Source organism: Lichtheimia ornata (genome assembly GCF_029851405.1).
Source record: "Lichtheimia ornata isolate CBS 291.66 chromosome Unknown scaffold00007, whole genome shotgun sequence".
Taxonomy (NCBI): domain Eukaryota; kingdom Fungi; phylum Mucoromycota; class Mucoromycetes; order Mucorales; family Lichtheimiaceae; genus Lichtheimia; species Lichtheimia ornata.
In genome coordinates this window covers 141,523-162,174 of record NW_026695327.1, presented here as the reverse complement: position 1 = coordinate 162,174, position 20,652 = coordinate 141,523, and the positions used below count along the sequence as shown (strand labels likewise).

General features: G+C 43.7%; 10 protein-coding genes across 10 annotated transcripts; 4 read left to right on the top strand and 6 right to left on the bottom strand.

The window, feature by feature from the left end:
* Window position 1: 1 nt before the first annotated feature.
* O0I10_002457 (uncharacterized protein) lies at window positions 2-1,662 on the top strand (the record flags this gene model as incomplete). Its single annotated transcript, XM_058482539.1, has 4 exons — window positions 2-193; window positions 266-533; window positions 601-955; window positions 1,023-1,662. 4 exons carry the CDS (start codon window positions 2-4, stop codon window positions 1,660-1,662), a joined length of 1,455 nt encoding a protein of 484 aa, XP_058346563.1.
* Window positions 1,663-2,305: 643 nt separating this feature from the next.
* O0I10_002456 (uncharacterized protein) lies at window positions 2,306-4,096 on the bottom strand (the record flags this gene model as incomplete). Its single annotated transcript, XM_058482538.1, has 1 exon — window positions 2,306-4,096. The coding sequence occupies one exon, from the start codon at window positions 4,094-4,096 to the stop codon at window positions 2,306-2,308; it is 1,791 nt and encodes a 596-aa protein (XP_058346562.1).
* Window positions 4,097-4,637: 541 nt separating this feature from the next.
* On the top strand, window positions 4,638-6,743 carry O0I10_002455 (uncharacterized protein; the record flags this gene model as incomplete). Its single annotated transcript, XM_058482537.1, has 9 exons — window positions 4,638-4,697; window positions 4,769-4,810; window positions 4,876-4,969; window positions 5,030-5,178; window positions 5,272-5,407; window positions 5,479-5,904; window positions 5,963-6,367; window positions 6,425-6,482; window positions 6,548-6,743. The coding sequence occupies 9 exons, from the start codon at window positions 4,638-4,640 to the stop codon at window positions 6,741-6,743; spliced, it is 1,566 nt and encodes a 521-aa protein (XP_058346561.1).
* Window positions 6,744-7,027: 284 nt separating this feature from the next.
* Window positions 7,028-7,352, bottom strand: O0I10_002454 (uncharacterized protein; the record flags this gene model as incomplete). Its single annotated transcript, XM_058482536.1, has 3 exons — window positions 7,028-7,105; window positions 7,166-7,285; window positions 7,350-7,352. 3 exons carry the CDS (start codon window positions 7,350-7,352, stop codon window positions 7,028-7,030), a joined length of 201 nt encoding a protein of 66 aa, XP_058346560.1.
* Window positions 7,353-8,121: 769 nt separating this feature from the next.
* On the bottom strand, window positions 8,122-9,180 carry O0I10_002453 (uncharacterized protein; the record flags this gene model as incomplete). The annotated part of the gene is made up of 1 exon (XM_058482535.1): window positions 8,122-9,180. The coding sequence occupies one exon, from the start codon at window positions 9,178-9,180 to the stop codon at window positions 8,122-8,124; it is 1,059 nt and encodes a 352-aa protein (XP_058346559.1).
* A 492-nt stretch (window positions 9,181-9,672) lies between these two features.
* Window positions 9,673-10,006, bottom strand: O0I10_002452 (uncharacterized protein; the record flags this gene model as incomplete). Its single annotated transcript, XM_058482534.1, has 2 exons — window positions 9,673-9,849; window positions 9,908-10,006. 2 exons carry the CDS (start codon window positions 10,004-10,006, stop codon window positions 9,673-9,675), a joined length of 276 nt encoding a protein of 91 aa, XP_058346558.1.
* Window positions 10,007-11,654: 1,648 nt separating this feature from the next.
* On the top strand, window positions 11,655-12,393 carry O0I10_002451 (uncharacterized protein; the record flags this gene model as incomplete). The annotated part of the gene is made up of 2 exons (XM_058482533.1): window positions 11,655-11,948; window positions 12,013-12,393. The coding sequence occupies 2 exons, from the start codon at window positions 11,655-11,657 to the stop codon at window positions 12,391-12,393; spliced, it is 675 nt and encodes a 224-aa protein (XP_058346557.1).
* Window positions 12,394-13,080: 687 nt separating this feature from the next.
* O0I10_002450 (uncharacterized protein) lies at window positions 13,081-14,958 on the bottom strand (the record flags this gene model as incomplete). Its single annotated transcript, XM_058482532.1, has 3 exons — window positions 13,081-14,250; window positions 14,494-14,832; window positions 14,902-14,958. The coding sequence occupies 3 exons, from the start codon at window positions 14,956-14,958 to the stop codon at window positions 13,081-13,083; spliced, it is 1,566 nt and encodes a 521-aa protein (XP_058346556.1).
* Window positions 14,959-16,465: 1,507 nt separating this feature from the next.
* Window positions 16,466-17,030, bottom strand: O0I10_002449 (uncharacterized protein; the record flags this gene model as incomplete). The annotated part of the gene is made up of 3 exons (XM_058482531.1): window positions 16,466-16,627; window positions 16,697-16,825; window positions 16,884-17,030. The coding sequence occupies 3 exons, from the start codon at window positions 17,028-17,030 to the stop codon at window positions 16,466-16,468; spliced, it is 438 nt and encodes a 145-aa protein (XP_058346555.1).
* A 2,443-nt stretch (window positions 17,031-19,473) lies between these two features.
* Window positions 19,474-20,436, top strand: O0I10_002448 (uncharacterized protein; the record flags this gene model as incomplete). Its single annotated transcript, XM_058482530.1, has 4 exons — window positions 19,474-19,566; window positions 19,656-19,908; window positions 20,055-20,242; window positions 20,302-20,436. The coding sequence occupies 4 exons, from the start codon at window positions 19,474-19,476 to the stop codon at window positions 20,434-20,436; spliced, it is 669 nt and encodes a 222-aa protein (XP_058346554.1).
* Window positions 20,437-20,652: the final 216 nt, after the last annotated feature.

Here is a 20,652-nt window from a genome sequence, read left to right as displayed (position 1 = left end):
CATGTCAACTCACGAGACGATCGTAACGGAATCGAGTCCTTTATTAGAACAACAACAACCTCGTCGACGTCAACAACAACAATCATGGTCAGAAGAGTTCCGCTGGTTGCTTTACAACAGTATTCCTTTGGTGGGTACTTACCTGTTACAAAATGCCATGCAAATAGCAAGCGTTTTCAGTTTGGGTCACCTGGTACGTTCAAACATGACCTACGCCACATTGCCTTTTGTATGCTTAGTGTATGTGTGTGTCTCTTTCATGTAGGGTCCTGTTGAACTTGCCGCAGCAGCTCTTGGTACAATGTTTGCCAATGTATCCGCTTGGAGCGTCGTCCTTGGCACTGCCACCGCTCTCGATACCTTTTGTGCACAAGCGTATACCGGTGCTCGTGATAAGACATTGGTGGGAGTCTATCTACAACGTTCATTATTGATCATGGCCATCCTATTCATCCCCATTGCCGTCGTATGGTGGTATGCCACAAGTATCCTACTCGCATTGAACCAAGATCCTGAACTCGCATTCAAAGCAGGCATGTGATGATATCAATGATGCATTCTATTGCCATATCAACTAACATGACACATGTACTATTGTAGGTCTATTCTTGCGTTGGTTCTTGATCGGTGCACCCGCATTTATGGCATTCGAATGCACTAAAAAGTATATGCAAGCTCAAGGTCTCATGAAACCACCCACCTATGCCATGATTGTCGCCTTTCCTACAAGCTTCTTGCTCAATTGGATCCTCGTTCACTGGGAGCCTGTGGCATTGGGATTTATTGGAGCACCTCTTGGTACAGCCATTAGTTACTGGGTGATGTTATTGGTGCTTCTTGGTTATATCTGGAAAGTACGTGGCTCGGAAGCATGGGGAGGATGGTCTCGTGAAGCATTAAGAGAATGGTGGCCATTCCTCAAGTTGGCTATTCCTGGTATCTTGATGGTGTGCAGGTAAAAAACGATGACATTTTCAACACAACATGACCCTTTTTTTACTCACATCATCGTTATTGATTAGTGAATGGTGGGCATTCGAAATTGCAGCTCTTGCAGCATCTTATCTCGGCACAACTGATCTTGCAGCCCAATCCATTGTCCTTTCTACCATTTCAGCTACATTCACTATCCCCTATGGTATTTCGGTTGCAGCATCGAATCGTGTGGGCAACTCACTTGGTGAAGGCCTCTCGTTGAAATCGAAGCGTGCTGCCTATACGGCTCTCATCTTTTCTGTTGGCTTTGGAGCAGGCAACTCCACCTTGTTACTCGTCACACGTTCGTTCTTTGGCTATTTGTTCACCTCTGATCCCGATGTCGTAATCCGTGTGTCACAAATTTTGCCATTGTGTGCACTCTTCCAAATCGCTGATGCTTTATATGGTGTGAGCAGTGGTGTATTCCGAGGAATGGGTCGACAGCATGTTGCTGCATGGATCAATCTACTTGCGTATTATGTGGTGGGCTTGCCTATCGGCTATGTGATCACTTTTCAACATGGATGGGGTCTTGCTGGTATTTGGTCTAGCTTGTGCTTTGCCATTTGGCTCAGTGCTTTTGGTGAAGTCGCCTTCTTGTCCACCATCAACTGGAAGAAAGAAGTCGAAATTGCTCGTGCTCGCGTCAAGTTCAATGAAGACGATTCATCATCCTGGATGTAAAAGAAACCAAAAGAAACAAGAGGGTGGAGGTAAAGGGATTCGCTTATCCTAACCGTTGCAAACACATATATAACATATACACATGATACATGTCATGCGTGTAGTTTTAGATACCATTGTCGATTCACAACACATTTACACAACACAACCACACACACACCACACACCACACGCACGCATCCCATCGCATTTCTTCTGTCATCATCCATGTATATATGCATACTTTACCCCACCACTTGCTTCTTACACAACAACTCCAAATAAAAAATCGATCATGTTATTGCTCTAAACTATTTGGTGGGAGGTTAGCAAATCTATACGCCCTTGCATCACCATCATGAAACTTTAATCATCTCTGATTCAGGGTTCCACATGGCTGGCCTTTAGTCCTACGAGAATCGTCTTGCACCTATACTCAGGACATCAGGATCTACATATGGATACTTTCAAGGTCAAGGATCGATAGCCAATTTTGGATGATCGGGGTCACATGATGAATTTACATAGGTGACAATGACAGGTCGAGACCGCTGACTACGTATGATGATGTTTGCACACGAGACCCTCTTGATTACGAAATACGTCATATATTACATATACAATTCTATCACTATTATGATCACTAAATAAATTACAACAGTATTTACAAAACGATATGATGTACTACAGCAAGCAAAATGGCCATCCATGCTGTAACAAAATAGGCCATTTGATGATGGCTGCTTGTGGCATGACTTTGTGGAACATGGAGTGGGTTGTTGTTTTTGCCACTTGATGAAGATGGATTGTTGCTATTGTATGTAGTAGAATTCGATGAAGCGGTGCCATTGAGCAGCTCCCCAATGTCATATGGATTATCGACAACAGAAGTTTCGGTGATATTGGGGAAGTGGGGTCCGACCAGGGCAACGGATGCTTTTGGCACATGGATGGCGCAATTTTCTTCATCAGAGCACTCAATCGAATCGATATGGATATCGCCCTTGAACATGCCATCGACTGCGCCTTTTAGCGTTTGCCCAGCCCAATGAATATCATGTCGCTCATTGATGCTATTGGCAACTAAGCGTTTTGCATAGAGCGTTTTGGATTTCCAAGGATGTTGCAAGGGGATGGAAGCATCATTATCAGCATCGAGGTTGATCAATACGGTATAGGCAAGGCTATCATGGTGGAAAATGGCATAGACGACTTTTTGATCTTCAATGGAGGTGACATGGACAACACGTGCTCCCGAATCACTTGGGCCAAGGGCTTCAGCTGTAACGAGAGAGCCATAGTACACAGGATTGGCGACCCATGAACCGCCTACTTTGGACATGGGATTATAATGGGCATTGTTGCCACCGAGTTGTAATTGAATGGAGGAGAATCCAATGGAGTACAAGAATAGCTGCCAATCCACCCACCACAATGTCGAAACATAGGTATCGGAGATGCCCTGGATACCACCACATGCGGCTGTATTGGTTTCACCCATGATGACTTGCTTGCCTTCCTCCACTATTCGCTGGATGGGTTTCTCATACGCATCACGTGCCAAGGACGTGATCCAATCATGGCTCAAGTAATCGTTCACCGTACCTTTGGCCACACCAAAGCATGCATTCGAGCTGTAGCGTTGCACCGTAATGGAATTCAGCATGTGCTTGGCACTATCAAAGTAGCCACTATCGAGCAAATCTTGTAATTGCCATGTACAACACACAACCCCACCTGAGAACAAATCGGGTCGGTATTGTGATGTTCCAAATTCGTTTGACAGCTGATGTGCCCAATCAAGCCATTCGCCCGTGTAGTCGGCTACACCCCAATCGGGAGATCGCATACCATGTTTTGCGTAGAGATCTGGTTCGTTGCCAATTTGCAATGCGTAGAGCACATTATCATAGCTATTGTTGCTTGTGCTGCCACCAAGGATGTTGACAGCCAATCGACCCAGCTGCTGTGCACTTTGCATATCATTGGCATGCTCGAAATTGAGACCAAACATCCATTTGAGTCCACCCACCACTTCGCTTAATTGTCGCATGGCACGAAACATTTGGCTATTCACCTTGATATTGTAAGTGGTGGCACCACTGTTGGTACGTACAGCTTGTTCACCCGTTTTGGCAACCGGTGTGTTAATCGATTCATCCAGCTGCACAGCATCTTGACTATTACCGCCAAGCCGGATCATCAATGCACCACGTCGATCATGCAAATTACGCAAGAGTTGTAAAAAAGTGACACTTTGTTTGTCGTTCCAAGTGCTAAAGACATTGTTCCAATGACCCATCTCAAGCGCTATGCCGTGGGAGTATGGTGGAATGCTGATGCCAGATGCCGTGCTCGGTAATTGTACGACATCATTTTCTTGTGCTGGTACATTCAAAATGAAAAGGAGGGCTGCTGTTGTTGTTGCTGCAAAGCGAAGGCGATTTCGTTTCATACGTGTAATAAATAAAAATGAGGAAAAAAGTTGACAAGATGAAGAATACCAAATTCTGCTTGTTGATCTGTTTGCATTGTTCCGAGACAAGTAAAGTGTTGTTGTTGCTGTAGGTGACACATACAATCGCTGATGATAGATCTTTTTAGCTTATCTTTTTTTCGATCTCCCCGATCTTCCTCCTCCTCATCATCATGCTGCTGATTGCTGCTGATGCAATTGGGGCATGTAGTAACGTACATGGTTGGTGGTTGCATGGGGCCATCATTAAATTGGGGCCATGATGATGATCATAGTAGCGGATGACAAAATTATGCGAGGGCCATTTGCATAAGTGGGATCGGCCCTGTCAGTATATAGAGAGCGAGAGAGATAGTTGGGGGGACTGTCATCATAAACAATGGTGTACCACACCCCCCAAATGTAATTGTTTTCCCGAGAAGGTGTGCTGAAAATGCCCTTTAACACATATAATTAGAAGACCTTTTTGTATTCAGCTCCCCGCCTTTCTTTCTCTTTATTTACAGAAAAGAACCCCATCATGGGATATAAACCTCTCCCCGTTCGCCAATTGGCTATCATTTGTGCATGTCGATTCGCAGTAAGTGTGTGGGCATTAGCAATGACGCTCCATTGTTCTCCATGGATCGACTGATCTCAATTGTTCTTCAGGAACCAATATGCTTCACTGTCATTTTCCCCTTTGTTATCTTTGTAAGTGCATGAATACGCAATTGGAGTTGCATGATGCTCATCCATACATGTGTAACCCTACGTAGATGATCCGTGATTTCAATATCGCTGATGAGACGCATGTGGGCTATTACGTTGGCATGATCACTTCGGCATTTGCAGTCGCTCAGCTCATGACAGGTAAAGACGATTGTCAACAAGATCTGTGTATGAATACAAAGGCTAACAAACTCCAATTAGGCATTTTATGGGGAATGCTTTCAGATCGAATTGGTCGACGACCTGTGATCCTGCTAGGACTTACCGGCACATTGACGAGCATCATTCTCTTTGGTTTATCCCGATCATTCGCATGGGCCATTATTTCACGTAGTCTTTGTGGCGTCTTGGTAAGTTGAAAATCATCGTGGGAGAAATGATGAGTCATTTTCTCTCGTGTGTGTAGAAAGCAGAATTAACACAAGGTTCTTCTATATTACAAGAATGGCAACATTGGTGTCTTGAAGAGCATGGTATCCGAGATTACGCTTGAAAATGCACCCGATCAACGTGCACGCGCCTTTTCCATGCTTCCGCTCATGTATGGTCTCGGCAGTATTGTAGGCCCAGTCCTTGGAGGTAAGGTTTTATTATCCATGATGATGATGTAGAGGTACATGTTACTGATATCATGATGCATCATCAACAAGGTCTACTCTCACATCCAGTGAAAAACTATCCATCTTTATTTGGACGAGGGGGCCCATTAACTGATTTCCTTACGGAGTTTCCCTATTTCCTTCCATGTTTTATTTCGGGATGCATTTGTGCTGTCGGCTTGATCTTTGGCATCTTTTACCTTGAAGAGACATTGGGTGGTACTGCTTCTTCATCAACAACGTCCAAAAGCAAGAATTCTGAAACTGCACCATTGCTTCGAAGCGATTCACATCATTCGGATGAATACAACACCTTTGATCGTTCTCCTTCACCTACTCCTACGATCACGGATGATACCAGGAAGCATGATCATGATGACAAAAAGAAGCCTTCTTTACGTGAATCGTTGACACCTGCTGTATTGGGCATTTGCTTCTCGTATGCTTTATTCGCATTCCAGGCTATCTATTATGATGGTAAGGGATTACATAATGATGTGCGTGCGGGGAAAATGGAACTTACCCATTATAATAGAACTCTTCCCCATTTGGACAGCAAGCGAGCGCTCGAATGGTGGCCTTGGTTACCGATCGGATGAGATAGGCATTGCTCTCGCTTACTGCGGCGTTGTCACGCTGGTGGTGCAATTGTTTGTGTTACCTGCAATGACAAAGCGCTTTGGTCTACTACGCCTCTTCCGATTTGTGCTCTGTGGATGTGTTGTCCTCTACTTCTTCCAAGGTTTTATTCGTTACTTGTATGATATACCTGATATTCATGGTCACACGGGTACAAAGACCTGGGTATGGGTTGGCCTTATCATTGCCGTTACCTTCAAAACCTTATTCCATTCGACGGCATTCACGAGCTGCACCATTCTCACGAACAATTGCGCACCAAGATTGGATGCACTAGGAGCCATCAACGGATTTGCCCAATGTAAGTAAAAAGTGGGGTGGATGACGTATGCATGGATTATTGACTTTTCATATATAGGTTGTGCAAGTGGTATGCGCGCTTTTGGCCCTGCGTCATGTGGTATCATCTGGTCTGCGTAAGTTGAAAGAGCCCGCCTTTTTTTAAGGTTTGACTTTAGCTTATTTGTACTCTTTTTTATAGATCGCTTGGAGCAACTTGGATCCCATACCCTATTCGAGTCCACATTTCGTGGGTATGCCTCACCCTCGTTGGGGCACTCACATTCTATACGAGCTCTCGATTGAATCCACAAGACTATGATCTCGCCAAATTCATTCCAGCAGAAGATGAAGTAGAACAACCAGAAAATGAGGATCAGCTCAATCATCGAGCATGAACGTGGTTATACACTACTACTGCATAGACATCATCCCCTTTCCCTTTGCATCATCCATTACCATTTTCATCCACAGCATCATGTATCCATATTCCCATATCCCAATCCCATCAATAAGCATTCTTAGATTATAAGAAAACCCCATAATAAATGTATTTTATGATGGCATGCATAATTGAACAATCCCTAGATATGTACAAGGAGGCTAACTTTTGTATGTACATACATCACACAATGGCATTGAGTAGATTAAACATTGAGGGCAGCTGATAGCATTGCTTCGATCATTTGGTGCGAGGGTTCCAAAAGGTAGGCTTGGCAGGCTTGGGTGGAGGAGGTGGAGGCGGTGGTGGGGGTGGTGCCTAATGGGATTGATTCATAAGTATCATAGCAACGCATATAAGATAGAGTATTGCTCATACCTCGATGGTGTGTACGTGTATCCCAGTTGCAGGTTGAATAATGATAAATGGGCTGGGATTAATGTAAATGACCACACCTGGTTGCTGATGAACGCAGCAGCACTGAAGTTGTTGTGCAGTCTTTGTTATGTAAAAGAGGATCATCAGCCATGTGTGGAATGCATGAACGTGCGCTACTACTAACCATTGTGGGTGGATAGGTGGATATGGGTATGAAGAAAAGAAGAATAAAGCGTAATGGCAATCGAGATCCTCTTCCTTTTTATCTTTACATTGCTTCATATCACATGTGCGTCAAGTCTGTGCATCATGCTGCACTCGTGGTACAACGGTTGAACCAGCCAAAATCCTCTTCCCCACCTTTTGGAGATTACGTATCATGCAAGTGGTCCTTTATTTGTTCCCAGCTCTTACAATCATTACCATGGGTGGTAGTACAGCCTAACACAAAGCCTTACTTGTCGCTCCCAATGAATGCATATACACTATGGAAGAGATACTCTAATACGAAGGGTTTTTGATCGGGTATCTTTGTCCCACATAAACAAAAGAGCACGTTTTGCCCATCCCCCCATCTAACAACATGTCAGCCGTTTCGGGAAAGCCATTTAAGAAGAAAAAAAGACAAAGATGATTGTTATGAGAATTCCTACGCGCACGCACCAGTTTTGCTATCCCATGTCATGTGCATTTGCTCATCATTCACCACGCACGAATCAATTTTATGCTCCATCATCTTATTGATAATGCTTTCTTCTATCAGAGATTGTATTCTATTGTTGTAAGCTTTCATTCAAGATATGCAAAAAAAACAGATTGCATGTGAAAAGAGATATAAAGCAAGGCGCGCGCATAGTTAGTCCCTTGTTTATTGGAGCCACTTTTTTTACTCGGTCTACGTAACAATGTATCTTTATATCAGGTGAAGGGATGAATGAAACGAAAAAAAGGGGGTATCACAAAATCCGGCATAAAGATGGCTGTTGTTGTCGTTGTTGCGGCTGTTGAACACGACCTGTTTCTTGACGACGTTGACGATAGTATTCGCTTGGTGGTGGTGGTAATGGAGGTGGTGATGGCGACATGGATGGTATTTGACTTGATGGGATGGGTGCTTGCACTGAACGTGGGGGCGGTTGAACCATGGAACTTTGCATGGCTTCCGAAATACTTTGTTCTGTCATATCGGTTTCTTCTTCTTTCAATGTTGTGGGAGTGGCAGGTGATGGTGATGATACATCGTGACGTTGATCCTTGGGAACTTCCGTGCTCGATGATGGTGGCTGCTGTGGTTCCTTTGGAAGAGGTGGTGGTGGTGTGCTTTCGTGACTCTCAGAAGGAGGAGCAGATGATAAGGTCTCCACCACTTGAGTTGCCACAGGTGCAGCTATAGCTGCATCCACTGCTGCATCCACTGATTTGGGTGGAATGGGTGGTAGTTTATCATGAGTGGTGCTTATTTTTGGCTGTGGTGCACTTTTTATCTTTTGATCATCCGTGTTGGTGGTGGTGGTGGTGGCAACATCACCAACACTAGTAGCAACGTGTACTTTACTTGGAGTTGAATACTGATCCAAAATAGGGCAAACCGCAGGAGCTGCTATAGCGGCTTTTACAGCTGCATTCACAGCTCCTGGTGGTATCGTATGAGTCGTCGTCGTTGATGTTGATAAAGAAGATGGTTTGGGTTGTTGTTGGCTGTCACTTGTTATTGTTGGTGCTGTAGGCGAAGAATCCTTTTGCATGGATGGTGTAACATAGCCTGCAGCTATAGCGGAAGCAACAGCTGCAGAAACGGCTCCGGAAGGCATTTCAAGGTGTTGTCTCTCTACACGTGCTTCATGATCGTCTTGGTGGGAGGTTACACCACTGGGCTCGGATGCTGTTGTGTCGCCTTTCTCACACGGCTCTTGCATCTTCTTTGGTGCATGATGACGGTCGGCTAAAGAGGATGCTCCACCGCGACCTCCCTTGCCCTTTTTATTTTTGCGTTGAGATTTCCCTTTGGGAGGCATAAGGAATAAAAGAGAAAAAGGGTTCTTATTATCATTCGGCTATTTTCTCTCATCATTTACCATTGCAAATTCCCAAACCACCCTTTAGTATTATTTTCCGTTAATGTGAGCAATGCGGGTTTCCCGCCATTTTAGGTGACATTAAGCATCATTATCAACAACAACAACAACAATTTGACAAATAGCATATTAGGAAAAGATGGGTGCTCATCATCGGATGATCATGTGCGTGTGCGTTGTGTGGGGGGGGAGGTACAATAGTGGGATGGCGGGAACAATCCCGTATAAACTTAAAAGGGTGTTGCCATACCAACGAGTTCATCGTATTCATTGTTCTCATCACAACATGTTACACTTGAAATAGCTTTATTAGGTGATTTGACTCTTGTGAGGACTTGTAGTTACGCACCCAGGAAATTCACTGTTAGCTTTTTTGTAATCTCAGCAGTCCAATAAAAAGCACTTACCACGTATTTAATCGCGAGGACACTGTCAAACCCGAAAGCTGATGGTCCCCGCTGATTTAGCCCTCAGCCAGAAATTGAATGGATCCTCGATCGCTGTCCCAATCTCCTCAGACAAAATGAGCTTCAGCGGACTCGCACCGTGCCGGCCATTACCACCACACCTAAGACAGAGGCATAACGGCAATTCATATGGTAAATGGCCCTAAAAATAAATGTTGTCAAAACCAAAATAGCATTGACCATAATGCTTCATAACTTACCTTGAAGGTACCAAAGAAAGGAATCCACAAGGCTCTCCGCAGCTGTAAAAGTGGATCTACAAGCTCCTGACCAAGCTCTTCCCAACAATCATAGTGCATCTAAGAACCCCGTGTTGTCAGCCCACATGGAGATGGTCAGCTCAACATGGGCAAAAGAAAACTAGATATAGAAGAAATGAGATCCTTTGTAACATGCTCCCATGAAATAAAATGTACTTCTCTTCATTGATGCGTAGTGTGTGATAAACCCACTTCATGAGCATGGTGTGTAGCCTTCAATTCCAAGAGGAGAAACTTGATAAGCCATACGCGCCAACAACTGTGTCAAAACGTAGGGACCAGACGACATCTTTTTCCTATGCAGTATTGTCAATGATTGATGCTACAGTGCCCATATACACCAACGTACACGTACCTTGCGGGGGAAATCAAAAAGCTTTTCGTGCCATTGGAAAGGCTTGCGTGTGTGTGAATAAAGAAGATGAAAGCAAAGAAAGAAAGACACTGTGGAAGAGCATAACCGGTTGGTATCTTTTTAATGCATGACGGAGTCATTCCCCTTATCGTGTTGATGAAGGTAAAAGGGTGTGAACATCTGATTTCTCGCCTTGTGCGTAAACAATGTTTCACTCGAGAAAATGGGGTGCATGGTGAGCCCCTTTCTTATGATATGCATCAGCAACATGTCGCTTGTGATGATGGATTGCAAGGGCATCTCACTCTTGCTTGTACATCACCTATGCATTGCTCGTAATGATCAACGGCTTTGGCTTATGATTTTTAATGTTATACACGGAGCACCGAGTCAATCATTGGATATACGGGTACTCTTTTTCTCCTGAGCTATGCATGAAAACTATGTCATTGTGATGAAGGTAAAAGGGTGTGAATATCTGATTTCTCGTCTTGGCGTAAACAATGTTTCACTGGACAAAATGGGGTGGTTGGGGCGCGCCTCTCTCTTAAGATATGCATCAACAACATGACGCTTGTGATCATCCAATACATTAAGGGCATGTCGCACCGCTCTCTGCGTATTTGCATTAGCATCTTACAGGGTGGTTTATCATTTATGTAGCAGGATACACACTAAAGGGAGAATGATTGCTATGTAATGGATCATGATCCTTCAATCCTAAAGCAGGCTCACTTATGGAAACGAGATTCTTACTGCTGCCAGTTTTTCAAGTGCCAAAAGGTGCTATCATGCCCTGTACCATTTTTGGCTACGTATCGTACAATGACGTTATTTGACAATAGCAACTTCGCGATCGATCATGGTCTACTGAAATATGGTATAAGATTACATCTATGAGCAGCATTCTAGACACGGCTGGCAAGCCTCGTACATTGTGGCATCTTCACAGGGATAGACAGCATAACACAATCGAGAAGAATAAACAACGTTGCTGTAAGTATGGCACGTGAGTACGTGTAAACATTGAGATTAAATAGACACAATAATGCACGTATACGCAACAATCCCTATGGTTGTATACTAGAAAACTGCGCAAGAGCAAAGAACGTGTTACTGAAAACTTTTCAGCTATTTTTACTTTCCAGTCGGTTCTTCAAGTGAATTTCCTGGGTGGGTAAGCCCTTTCCTTGTGAGGGGAGGTTGAGTGATGGGAGCCGTGCTCACATGATCCAGAAATTTTGGAGTGCAGAGTGAGTGAGCCCACACACACCTTTCGTCTTCGTCCCTGCTGCTACTCTCTCATTCAAACACCCAGCCTCGTCAGTGGATATGCAATTCGGTCGCAAATTCGAGTCGATCATCAACGACGATCCTGCACATACGCCTGTGACATTACGTGCTGTGATACCGCCTGATAAACCTGGTGCTTTAATTGGCGTCAAGGGTCAAGTGCATCGGCAGATTGAAGACATGTTCAACGTGAGACTTGTGCTGCACATGGTGCGAGATCAGTATGGTCGTCTATTGCAGATATTCGGTCACCCCAAACGCATCGCCCCGGCACTTCGTGATGCGCTGATTCGTATGTATGGACAACGGCAGTTTGAGCTGAACTATGGGCAGGTAATAAGAGAGGGTCTATGTATATCGAACAAAGGGGTTGTTGTTCTTACATCTATTCCTATAGGAAATAGGTGTGGATTTCTTGATACCAAAGTTGTTTGCAGATTGGCTTGTGGAGAATGATCAATTGGCAAGGATTCATCGTGTGAGCAAGGCGTCATTACGTTTATATCGTCGATGTCTTCCACATACGACAGAGCAGATCTTGAAGATTTCCGTATCAAGTCGCCGGATCCAATGCATGGATGAATTCGAAACGGCTGTCAGAATGCTTGCGTATCTCACTCAAAAGAATATCGACAAGGCCATGTCTCCTTACAACGTGTACCATGTTCCTGGATCAACACCCAATGATACCAATAATCAAGTCGCAGTGATTCTTCAACAACAACCAGACATCGCCAAACCACTTCCTGATGTCATCTTTACACAACACAACCCATAAGGACCCCAACGATCTCTTGTTGTATTCGACGCACACACGCACACACGCACATAGCACACCATGTATACCTTGCTCTTGTCATCATTCTCTTCCTCTCCGCTTTTGCTCAAATGCCATCTATAGTCATCCCATCATCCATCCCATCCATAATCCATCACTCGCATCAAAATTCATTTAGCATCAAAAATACATATCTTATTTTCAAAAGTACATTGAGGATTATGCCATATGATGTAGCAGTACATACAAACAAAGGATAACAGGAGGAAGAGGAGGAAGAGGAGCCTTGGTATACGTATACACAATAATGCAATGTGAGCTACTGTATAGTGCTCATTATTGATTAAGGGGCACACAGCTACTCCATTCTATACACTTTCCCGGTAACTCCCCTTTTCGATTCATTGTCTTTTATATGTAGCCTCCGAATCATAATGTCGATCTCCTTCTTGTTCCCCATTTATAATACATTGAATTCATGGTCAACATCAAAGGGATTTTATATATTTGCAAAGGATGAGTCGTTGGTGGTGAAGAATAAAATAAAACGGGAGGTGGTGGGGAGGACAACATTTATAGTACAGTGAAGAAGGGGAGGTGAATCAAAGTGGTATCTGCAAGGGAATCAGGCATCTACAGATATTACAACAAGATACAAGGGGTGGTAGTGAGTGTGATGATGGTGGATCAAGCCAACCTTTTAGATACGCGAGACAAAGGGGATCGGTCTTGAGGATGACACATGGATACGGGTGATTCAAGGACAGTTGTTTTCAGTAAGGTGGGCGACAACCATGCTTGTTGTTGCTGTAATAGATCGCTTGGACGTCGATCAGGTACGATAATACGTGGTACACCGGTATGGCTTGCAGAACGTAATCCAGCAGGGCGCCGTTGTAATAGATTATTGGGTCCTCCACTACTGCTACGTGTATTGATAGACATGGTACTTCTTTGTCGTTTACGTGCCACAAAGATTTGACGATCGGGAATAACCACTGTGCCTGCAGCTACGCTGATACGACGACCACTTGGATTGAGTACAGGTTGAGGTGGTAATAAGCTTGAAGGGAATTGACGCTCATTGTTGGCGGCGTTTTCAGGTGGAATAGCTGCTTCAGGACATGTCTTGAGTCGCACCCATTCACTTCGATTCTCATTCAATGTATCCAAAAAGATACTCGCTGAGGGTAAAAATCCAGCAAGGGCTTCAAAGTAAGGCTTCACCAAAAAGTCCCCAAATTTCAAGCTGATGTCGGGTTGTGTGGATTGATCACGATCCATACCAGGTGATACATCCAATCCTGCTTCCTTTTCAGCATCGCCTTGTCGAAAGAATTCTTGCACAATCAAATCGGACCATTGCTTAGAGATCGTCCAAGGTCGTACAGTGTTGCTGATATCAGCTGCATGCAATAGGATGCGACATAGACTTTGTCGTTGATCTCGATTCAATGAATAACATAAATCTTCCTCATCATAGGTGGATGAACTAGGTGTAGGAATGGCAAAGCTATCCGAATCACTGGTACTGCACCAATCACTATCATCATCGTCGTCATCATCTTGCGAGAGCAATTCCTCGAGTACGCCCGCTTGTTCTTGTAATTCAAAGTGATACACCATGTCTGTTGCCAAAATCAAGCTTTCAATAGCATCCAGGAATCGTCCTTCAGTCCACGTGTAATGATGGCTCACGCTTTTGCCATTTGTACTTGCTAGATCCTTTAGAAGCTTATGCTTGTATAATAAGTCGCGTGTAATTGTGGCAGAATAGGCTTCCAGAACAGAGGTATTATTGTATCTTGCAGCCAAATCAGTCTTGACATTCACTTGGTACAAGTTGTTGTAGCCAGGCTATATAAAGGAAAGGGGGAGGGTTTCAAGTCAATAAAAGATCGATAGGAGATGTTCATATAATAGGTATTGTCGTCTTTTGCCATGTCAGTGGTGTGGCAATAATAATCATCGCATTCGACTCCTTTCTGGCAAATAAACGAGCCTTTCCTCCCCAACTCCTATTTTCTTTTTCTGCCTACACCAGCCATACACACGCACACACACACACACACACTCCTTGTGATCCATTCGTCTACTTACATGACCTGCATCGTGACAAAGGGCAGCAATCAAAAGAGCGGCAATATCCAAATTCGAGAGATACTGATCGGCCTCCAACTCGGTGAGGATGTAATAAAGCACAGTGACGATATCCACAGCATGGTAGAATGAATGATAAGGAGCATTAAGGTAGGTGGTATCAACGTCGATTAAAAAGTCGAGTAAAGTGGAAGGTGTAATATCCAATGCGCTCAGCACACCAAGCTTTGCAAACACGCCGAGCAAATGACCGTATAGCTCTGTGCGACCATAGTCGAGAACATTGAAATCGGGGTCGATGTTAGGCCGTGCTTTATCATCAAGCCATCGAAGCAAGCACTATATAGATATCTGTATCAGGAACGACGTCGTCCTTTTGTTGCATTCTCAATGAGCAAATGCACTCACGCGTTCAATGGCAAACAAATCGTCGGCTGAAAGTGTGTTGAACTTTAGAATGAGCATGTCGAAAGTCAAACTAGTGCACGGTCGGTCGTCGTATTTGGGTATAGAGCACGAGATAGAAAGAAGACAAGTTGAACAAAAGTAGTCAGAGAACAATGAATAAAAAGTCAAAGTAAGAGCAAAAAGTGTATGAGTGTATGACAAAAAGAGAACACAGACAAAGAAATAAAGGGTAAACGAGCGAGCAAAGTAGTGAGAAAAGGGAAAGAGAAGCGTCCTATGAGAAACGCCTCAATCATTCAACCACTTCTTTTATGGTTCTTCAAGGCCCGCAATCACACGGCATTCACACATAGCATATCCAGTTACCATATCTTTCAACCAAACCCCCCTTCCTCTTCCTTTTCCATTGCTACCCCTTGTTCTCATCTGTGGATATGCTTTGACGACTAGGTAAGGAATGGATCCACCACCACCACCAACCGCGATTAGGGGTTATCTTTTTTGAAGCTCTACTCGATACCTTTTGCAACCATGGAAGCCGTTCACATATACAACTCCCCCCTTCCTTCATCCCAGGAACGCGTTATTTTGTTCAAGAGTTTATTCCAGAAGCAGGAAAAAGGGGGTTAATATACGAGAGACAAAAAGAGGAGAATCCACTTTTCGACCTTTTCATCGTCGTTGATCCTCATCAATGCTTGCTGGTATGATGATTTTCACAAAGGATTGTGGCTGGGAAAAAAGTTAAATCCGTTACTTATTCATAGCGATATCCGAAAGATGTGAGAATGAAAGCTCTGGACCACCCCACAAGGAATTTATTTTTGACAGCAATGTCGGACTTGAGTCATGCAGCTTGTTGTCTTGCATCAATGCGAATCCACCCGAGATGTAAATGCATTAGCCGCTCATTCAACAAGGTCATCATCCTTGTTCCAAATATCCATCTTTCCCTCTATTCCTCTATGATACGTATATAAACACCCTTACACATCTTGGAATAAAGGAAGATGCAAAATATCGGTTCATGGATCATATGCACATGTCAAACACACACTCAGCTCACCCGCTACTATTTCCATCATCATGCCAAGCACGGCTGCAAGTATGTACTGCATTGGATTGCTTTAAAAGTGCGTTGTATTTATGGTCGAGAACAACAAAACTAAGGGCTATTTATCCATCGCCATATACCTCATGATTCCTGAAATGCTAAACATGTAGAACAATGACCGGCTCCATTCAATGGAAACATCTTGTCTCCGTCTATGAAGCACCATTGCCAGCTTGATGATGCATCATACAGCGATCCTCCGATACTGCATGTTCGTCCTCAACATCTTCGACACCTTGCGACCGATCATGTCTATATGTCTGCCAACCGCATCCCGGTATTTTCTCCACCTCGCAATTTTCAGCACTTCCAGACATGCACATGCCGTTGAAAGTCGGGGATCCATTTAAGTGTGCTCATGTACGATCTTGGATGTTCCTGGATTTGCACATTTGCACCCGGTGATGTGTGGTGTGAAATCGGTAGAGCTCGTCGACGTAATACGGATATTTACAAAGGGATGCTACTTCCAGGTGATGATGTCAAGCACTCTCGGAATCCACGTCGTCGAACACCTTCTTCCCCAGGAATGTCGTATAGTGGTGGACCAGTTCCAGTGACTCCAATTCCCTTGTTTCCCTGTACATGGTGCTGAATTGAAGTCGATGACCTCTAAGTAGTGTATATAAATACAATATCAGCCTTGTTATAAAGGACACGGCCGTACTTTTTATACATTACCTTCTGACTCTTCTTGCCTTGTTTCTTTCTTGACTTCTTCTGATAACCTCGTCGTAAATCATGGAGCTTTTGTGCCAAACGACTGCTTGTATCCTTCATCGATTCCATTTCCAAGCCAATAGTCAAAGTCTAAAGCACCAGTAAGTCGAAGAGGAAAATGTGGCATCATATGAAATCGAATACGTACCTGCCTTTCGTTTAACCGTATCAGCGAATCAAAGGAGAGTAGAAAGAAATGGATATCAACAGGCAAAACAGCTTGATGTCGACGTATGCATAATCGTGCACCTTGCAAAACAACTTCCTCTATTGACCGGACATCTCCAAGCTCCATCGACCATTGGTATGAGACGGTGGATTTTGTCGTTTCCATTACGCCGAATTGGCATGTACACCCTCAACTCTGGAGCCCCAACTCTTTGAGACTTGACTTGTGTATAGGTGAGTCGCCATCTCAACTACACCGGTGTACAGGTGATTTTTTTTGTTTTCTAGCAATAGTCGGATCCTCCATACACCATGAGCAAGGGTTGGCCCCATGAAAGCCGTGCTTCTTGTGATAAAGCAATTTGACGTGGTCCTTTAACTATACATCAGTATCCCAAAAATAAAGATAATAGTACAACAATCAAACATACCTTAAAGATTCATCCAGGAATAGGAATAGGATCAATCACCACAAAGAAAAGAATGAAAACAAGCAACAATGAAGCACTACGTACAGTACAGTGATCAATGTATGGAATCACACATAGGCTCCTTGACACTTACCACAAGGCAATGATGGGATACATATACAAAAGAGATGCGTGATAACAATGCTGGCGGCAACATCCTTGTTTATATGTGCGTGGGCGTGAGAGTTGTTGTCCATGCAAGAAAAGGAGAAGGCCGTGATTGATTGATTGATCGATTGAAATGACTGATAAAGTGGTCAAGCGTCTTAGAATGTACTTGATCAAAGGTGATGCATCATCGACAACTGATAAATCCACTTACTGCCAAGAAAACGAGACTCTTTGCAAGATTGTACAAGTTTTGGAGGGTTTGAAGAAAAGCAAGTTGATGCTGCACTGGATTTTCTGTCTGACCACAAATGGTGGAACAACGAACGTCGCTAATTGATCGATTGTTGCCAAGGAACTCGTTTTTGCTTTGGATTACACCAGCTATGCCACTCAAGGGAAGATCAAATGGCACGGTCGAACTTGCAATAACGATCAGCACTCCATTCAACGTGTCTTGCGATGCCACTCAGAGACAAGAAGGCGATCGATGCCAACATGGAATTCAACAAACAAGCTGCCCATTGGATACGTGCATTGGCATGGTGATTTTGGGAGTCGACAAGAACAAGCCGTAATACGTGGATTGCAGTTGCTTCCCCCTTTGGTCCCTCGGGAGTACCTGCAGCATTTGGCTTATGAAAACTCTGATACATTTGCCTGATATCACGCCGCGATGCAGTTTGATGGATACTTTGATCTTCCTGAGCAAGCCCAATTGCAAGGATCGAGCTTGAGAAAGGGGACAGCGAAGCATGGTTGCTATCGGATTAAGCTATTTACCGGCTCATTTGGATATGTATGGCGATCCTCCAAAACGGCTTCTATGTGAGTCTTTTATTATGCAGCTTCGTGGTATGGAAGGCAGTCTTTCAAAAGAGTATTCATTGTTTTCCTTTTATAGAGCTTCTATGGCGCCTCTCAATGCCTACAAGAAGCATGCAAGCAAAAAGTCTTAGCATGATGTTGCTGGTTATGATCTTGATCCATGGTCCCATAACATCCCTTTTAACACGCACCCTTCCATCTAGACTGTATGTACGTAGATCTACAGAAGCACACAATACATTCAAATTATTTCATCATCATCATCTTGTTAAATTACCTTCTATCATTGTTGGCTTGGCCTTGCCTTGCAGCTATCATGGATGGCCCCGAAAGAAGCTTTTAATGGCACACTTACATCTCATCCATAGAGAAAAATAACCCCATTTATACGTGGAGCTAGAGAAGAGAGATGTCCTTAAACGACTAAGGTACCTTGAGGATCGTGACATGTACCTAGTTTGTCGGCATAACAACCATGTTAGGCTTGATTGTCTTTGACAGCCAATCAGTGAACAGCACAATGTGAACATTGGCGATGGTGGTATCATTACCATTCACGTGTCAACCATCCTCTCAACATGCATATAGGTGACGATTTTCAGTGACTCTGAGAAAAACATGTATACCATCTCAAAGTTATTTTTCTTATTGCATCAAACCAATACCCTAGTGATACGTCTGTATTGGCAATTCGTTTCATAAAAGGTGTGTCCGTCATTGGTATCCATCATCACAATAAAGTTGAAAGAGACGGGCATCGGAATGCAACCTTGTACCGTGTCCGACCAAGTGTGTGTAACCCGATTCAGGGTCAAAGCAAACATGTAGTTACCCTTCATCCATCCATGATAACAAGCGTAAAGTAGACAAAGATTGCTGTTGTGGATTACAAGAAGAACCCAATTTTGATATAAAGTATTTCTTTATCATAGAAAAAGGTTTAGTGCCTGCATGCCATCCTCACTCAATTTTCCCCATGAGTGCATAACATGTGGTGTTGTGTTGTATGTTTTGCAAATGCGGCAAGGTAACCAGGAGCAGTAACAACAGCGATTGTATACAAGAAAGATGTCTTTTTGCCAAGACTCACAAGACATTGCATTTGATATCGGATATTCTGCCTTTTTGCCGTTGTGCGGCGCTTATGTATTATAGTGCTCCGAAATGGGCAACAACCAATTTCTTCAAAAGCTGGCTGTTGTTCATCAGGCAACACACACCCACACACCTATACACGATAAACGCGCAGCAACATGCGTGAGTTAAATATAGTATCACATAACACGTACAGCTATAAAGCTTGATTACTCCACATTTATTACTCCTCTTTTCTCTTTTCTTTCTAGTACAACTATTCTACCATGACAGCCGAAGAACCCTCTCTTTTCACTGCTGAAGGTGCCCAAATCCGACTCAAGAAGGGCCTTGACCAAATTGATGAACAGCTTGGTCAGTTCCAATACTGCAATGACTTTGAGCGTCTCACCGGTGTTCGCAAGTCGCATGCTGCTTTGGGTCTTGGCGTTCTTTTCTTCATCATGCTCGTCTTCAACTTGGCTGGTCAACTTTTGACACATTTCATCTCTTGGGTTTATCCTGGTAAGTAAGAGAGGATACAAGGAGCAATGGGTGGATGTGGATGTTGTTGTTGTTGTTGTTCGTGTATGTCTCTTGTGTGATGATGGGCTGAGCTTTTCCATTTACCCCTCCTCACCTCGCTCAACCCCTCCCCCTTTTTTTACTAGCATACGCGTCCTTCAAGGCTATTGAGTCTCCACAAACTGACGATGACAAGCAATGGCTCACTTACTGGACTGTCATTGGCTTCGTGAACATTATCGAGTTCTTTGCTGATTACCTCCTCTTCTGGATCCCATTCTACTCCCTCACCAAAACGGCATTTGTATTGTGGTTGACTCTTCCTCGATTCAGGGTATGTCTTGGAAAGGAGAAAAAAAGGCACGTAACTGATTTGTTGGTATCTCTCACTAGGGTGCTGAAATCATCTACACTCGTTTCTTGCGTCCTCGTTTGCTCGAAGCTCAAAATGATATTGACAAGGGTGCCGATCGCTTGCGCCAAAAGGTCGGCGATGCCGTTTCAGACATCACTTCCAAGCAGGATTGAAAAAGGAGATAATAAAGGATATCTGATGATGGGTTTTGTGATATATTATACCACCATGAATTGAAGTCTACTTCGTATAGCTTTGACACTTTACAGATCTTGCATAATGCCCCTTTTTATGTAAAGCATAGTAAACTTGATCCCCATCTGCAGCTTGATTGCCCGAATTAAAAACTCCTATTAAGCTATTGTCAACACGTACAGGTCTCATTGATG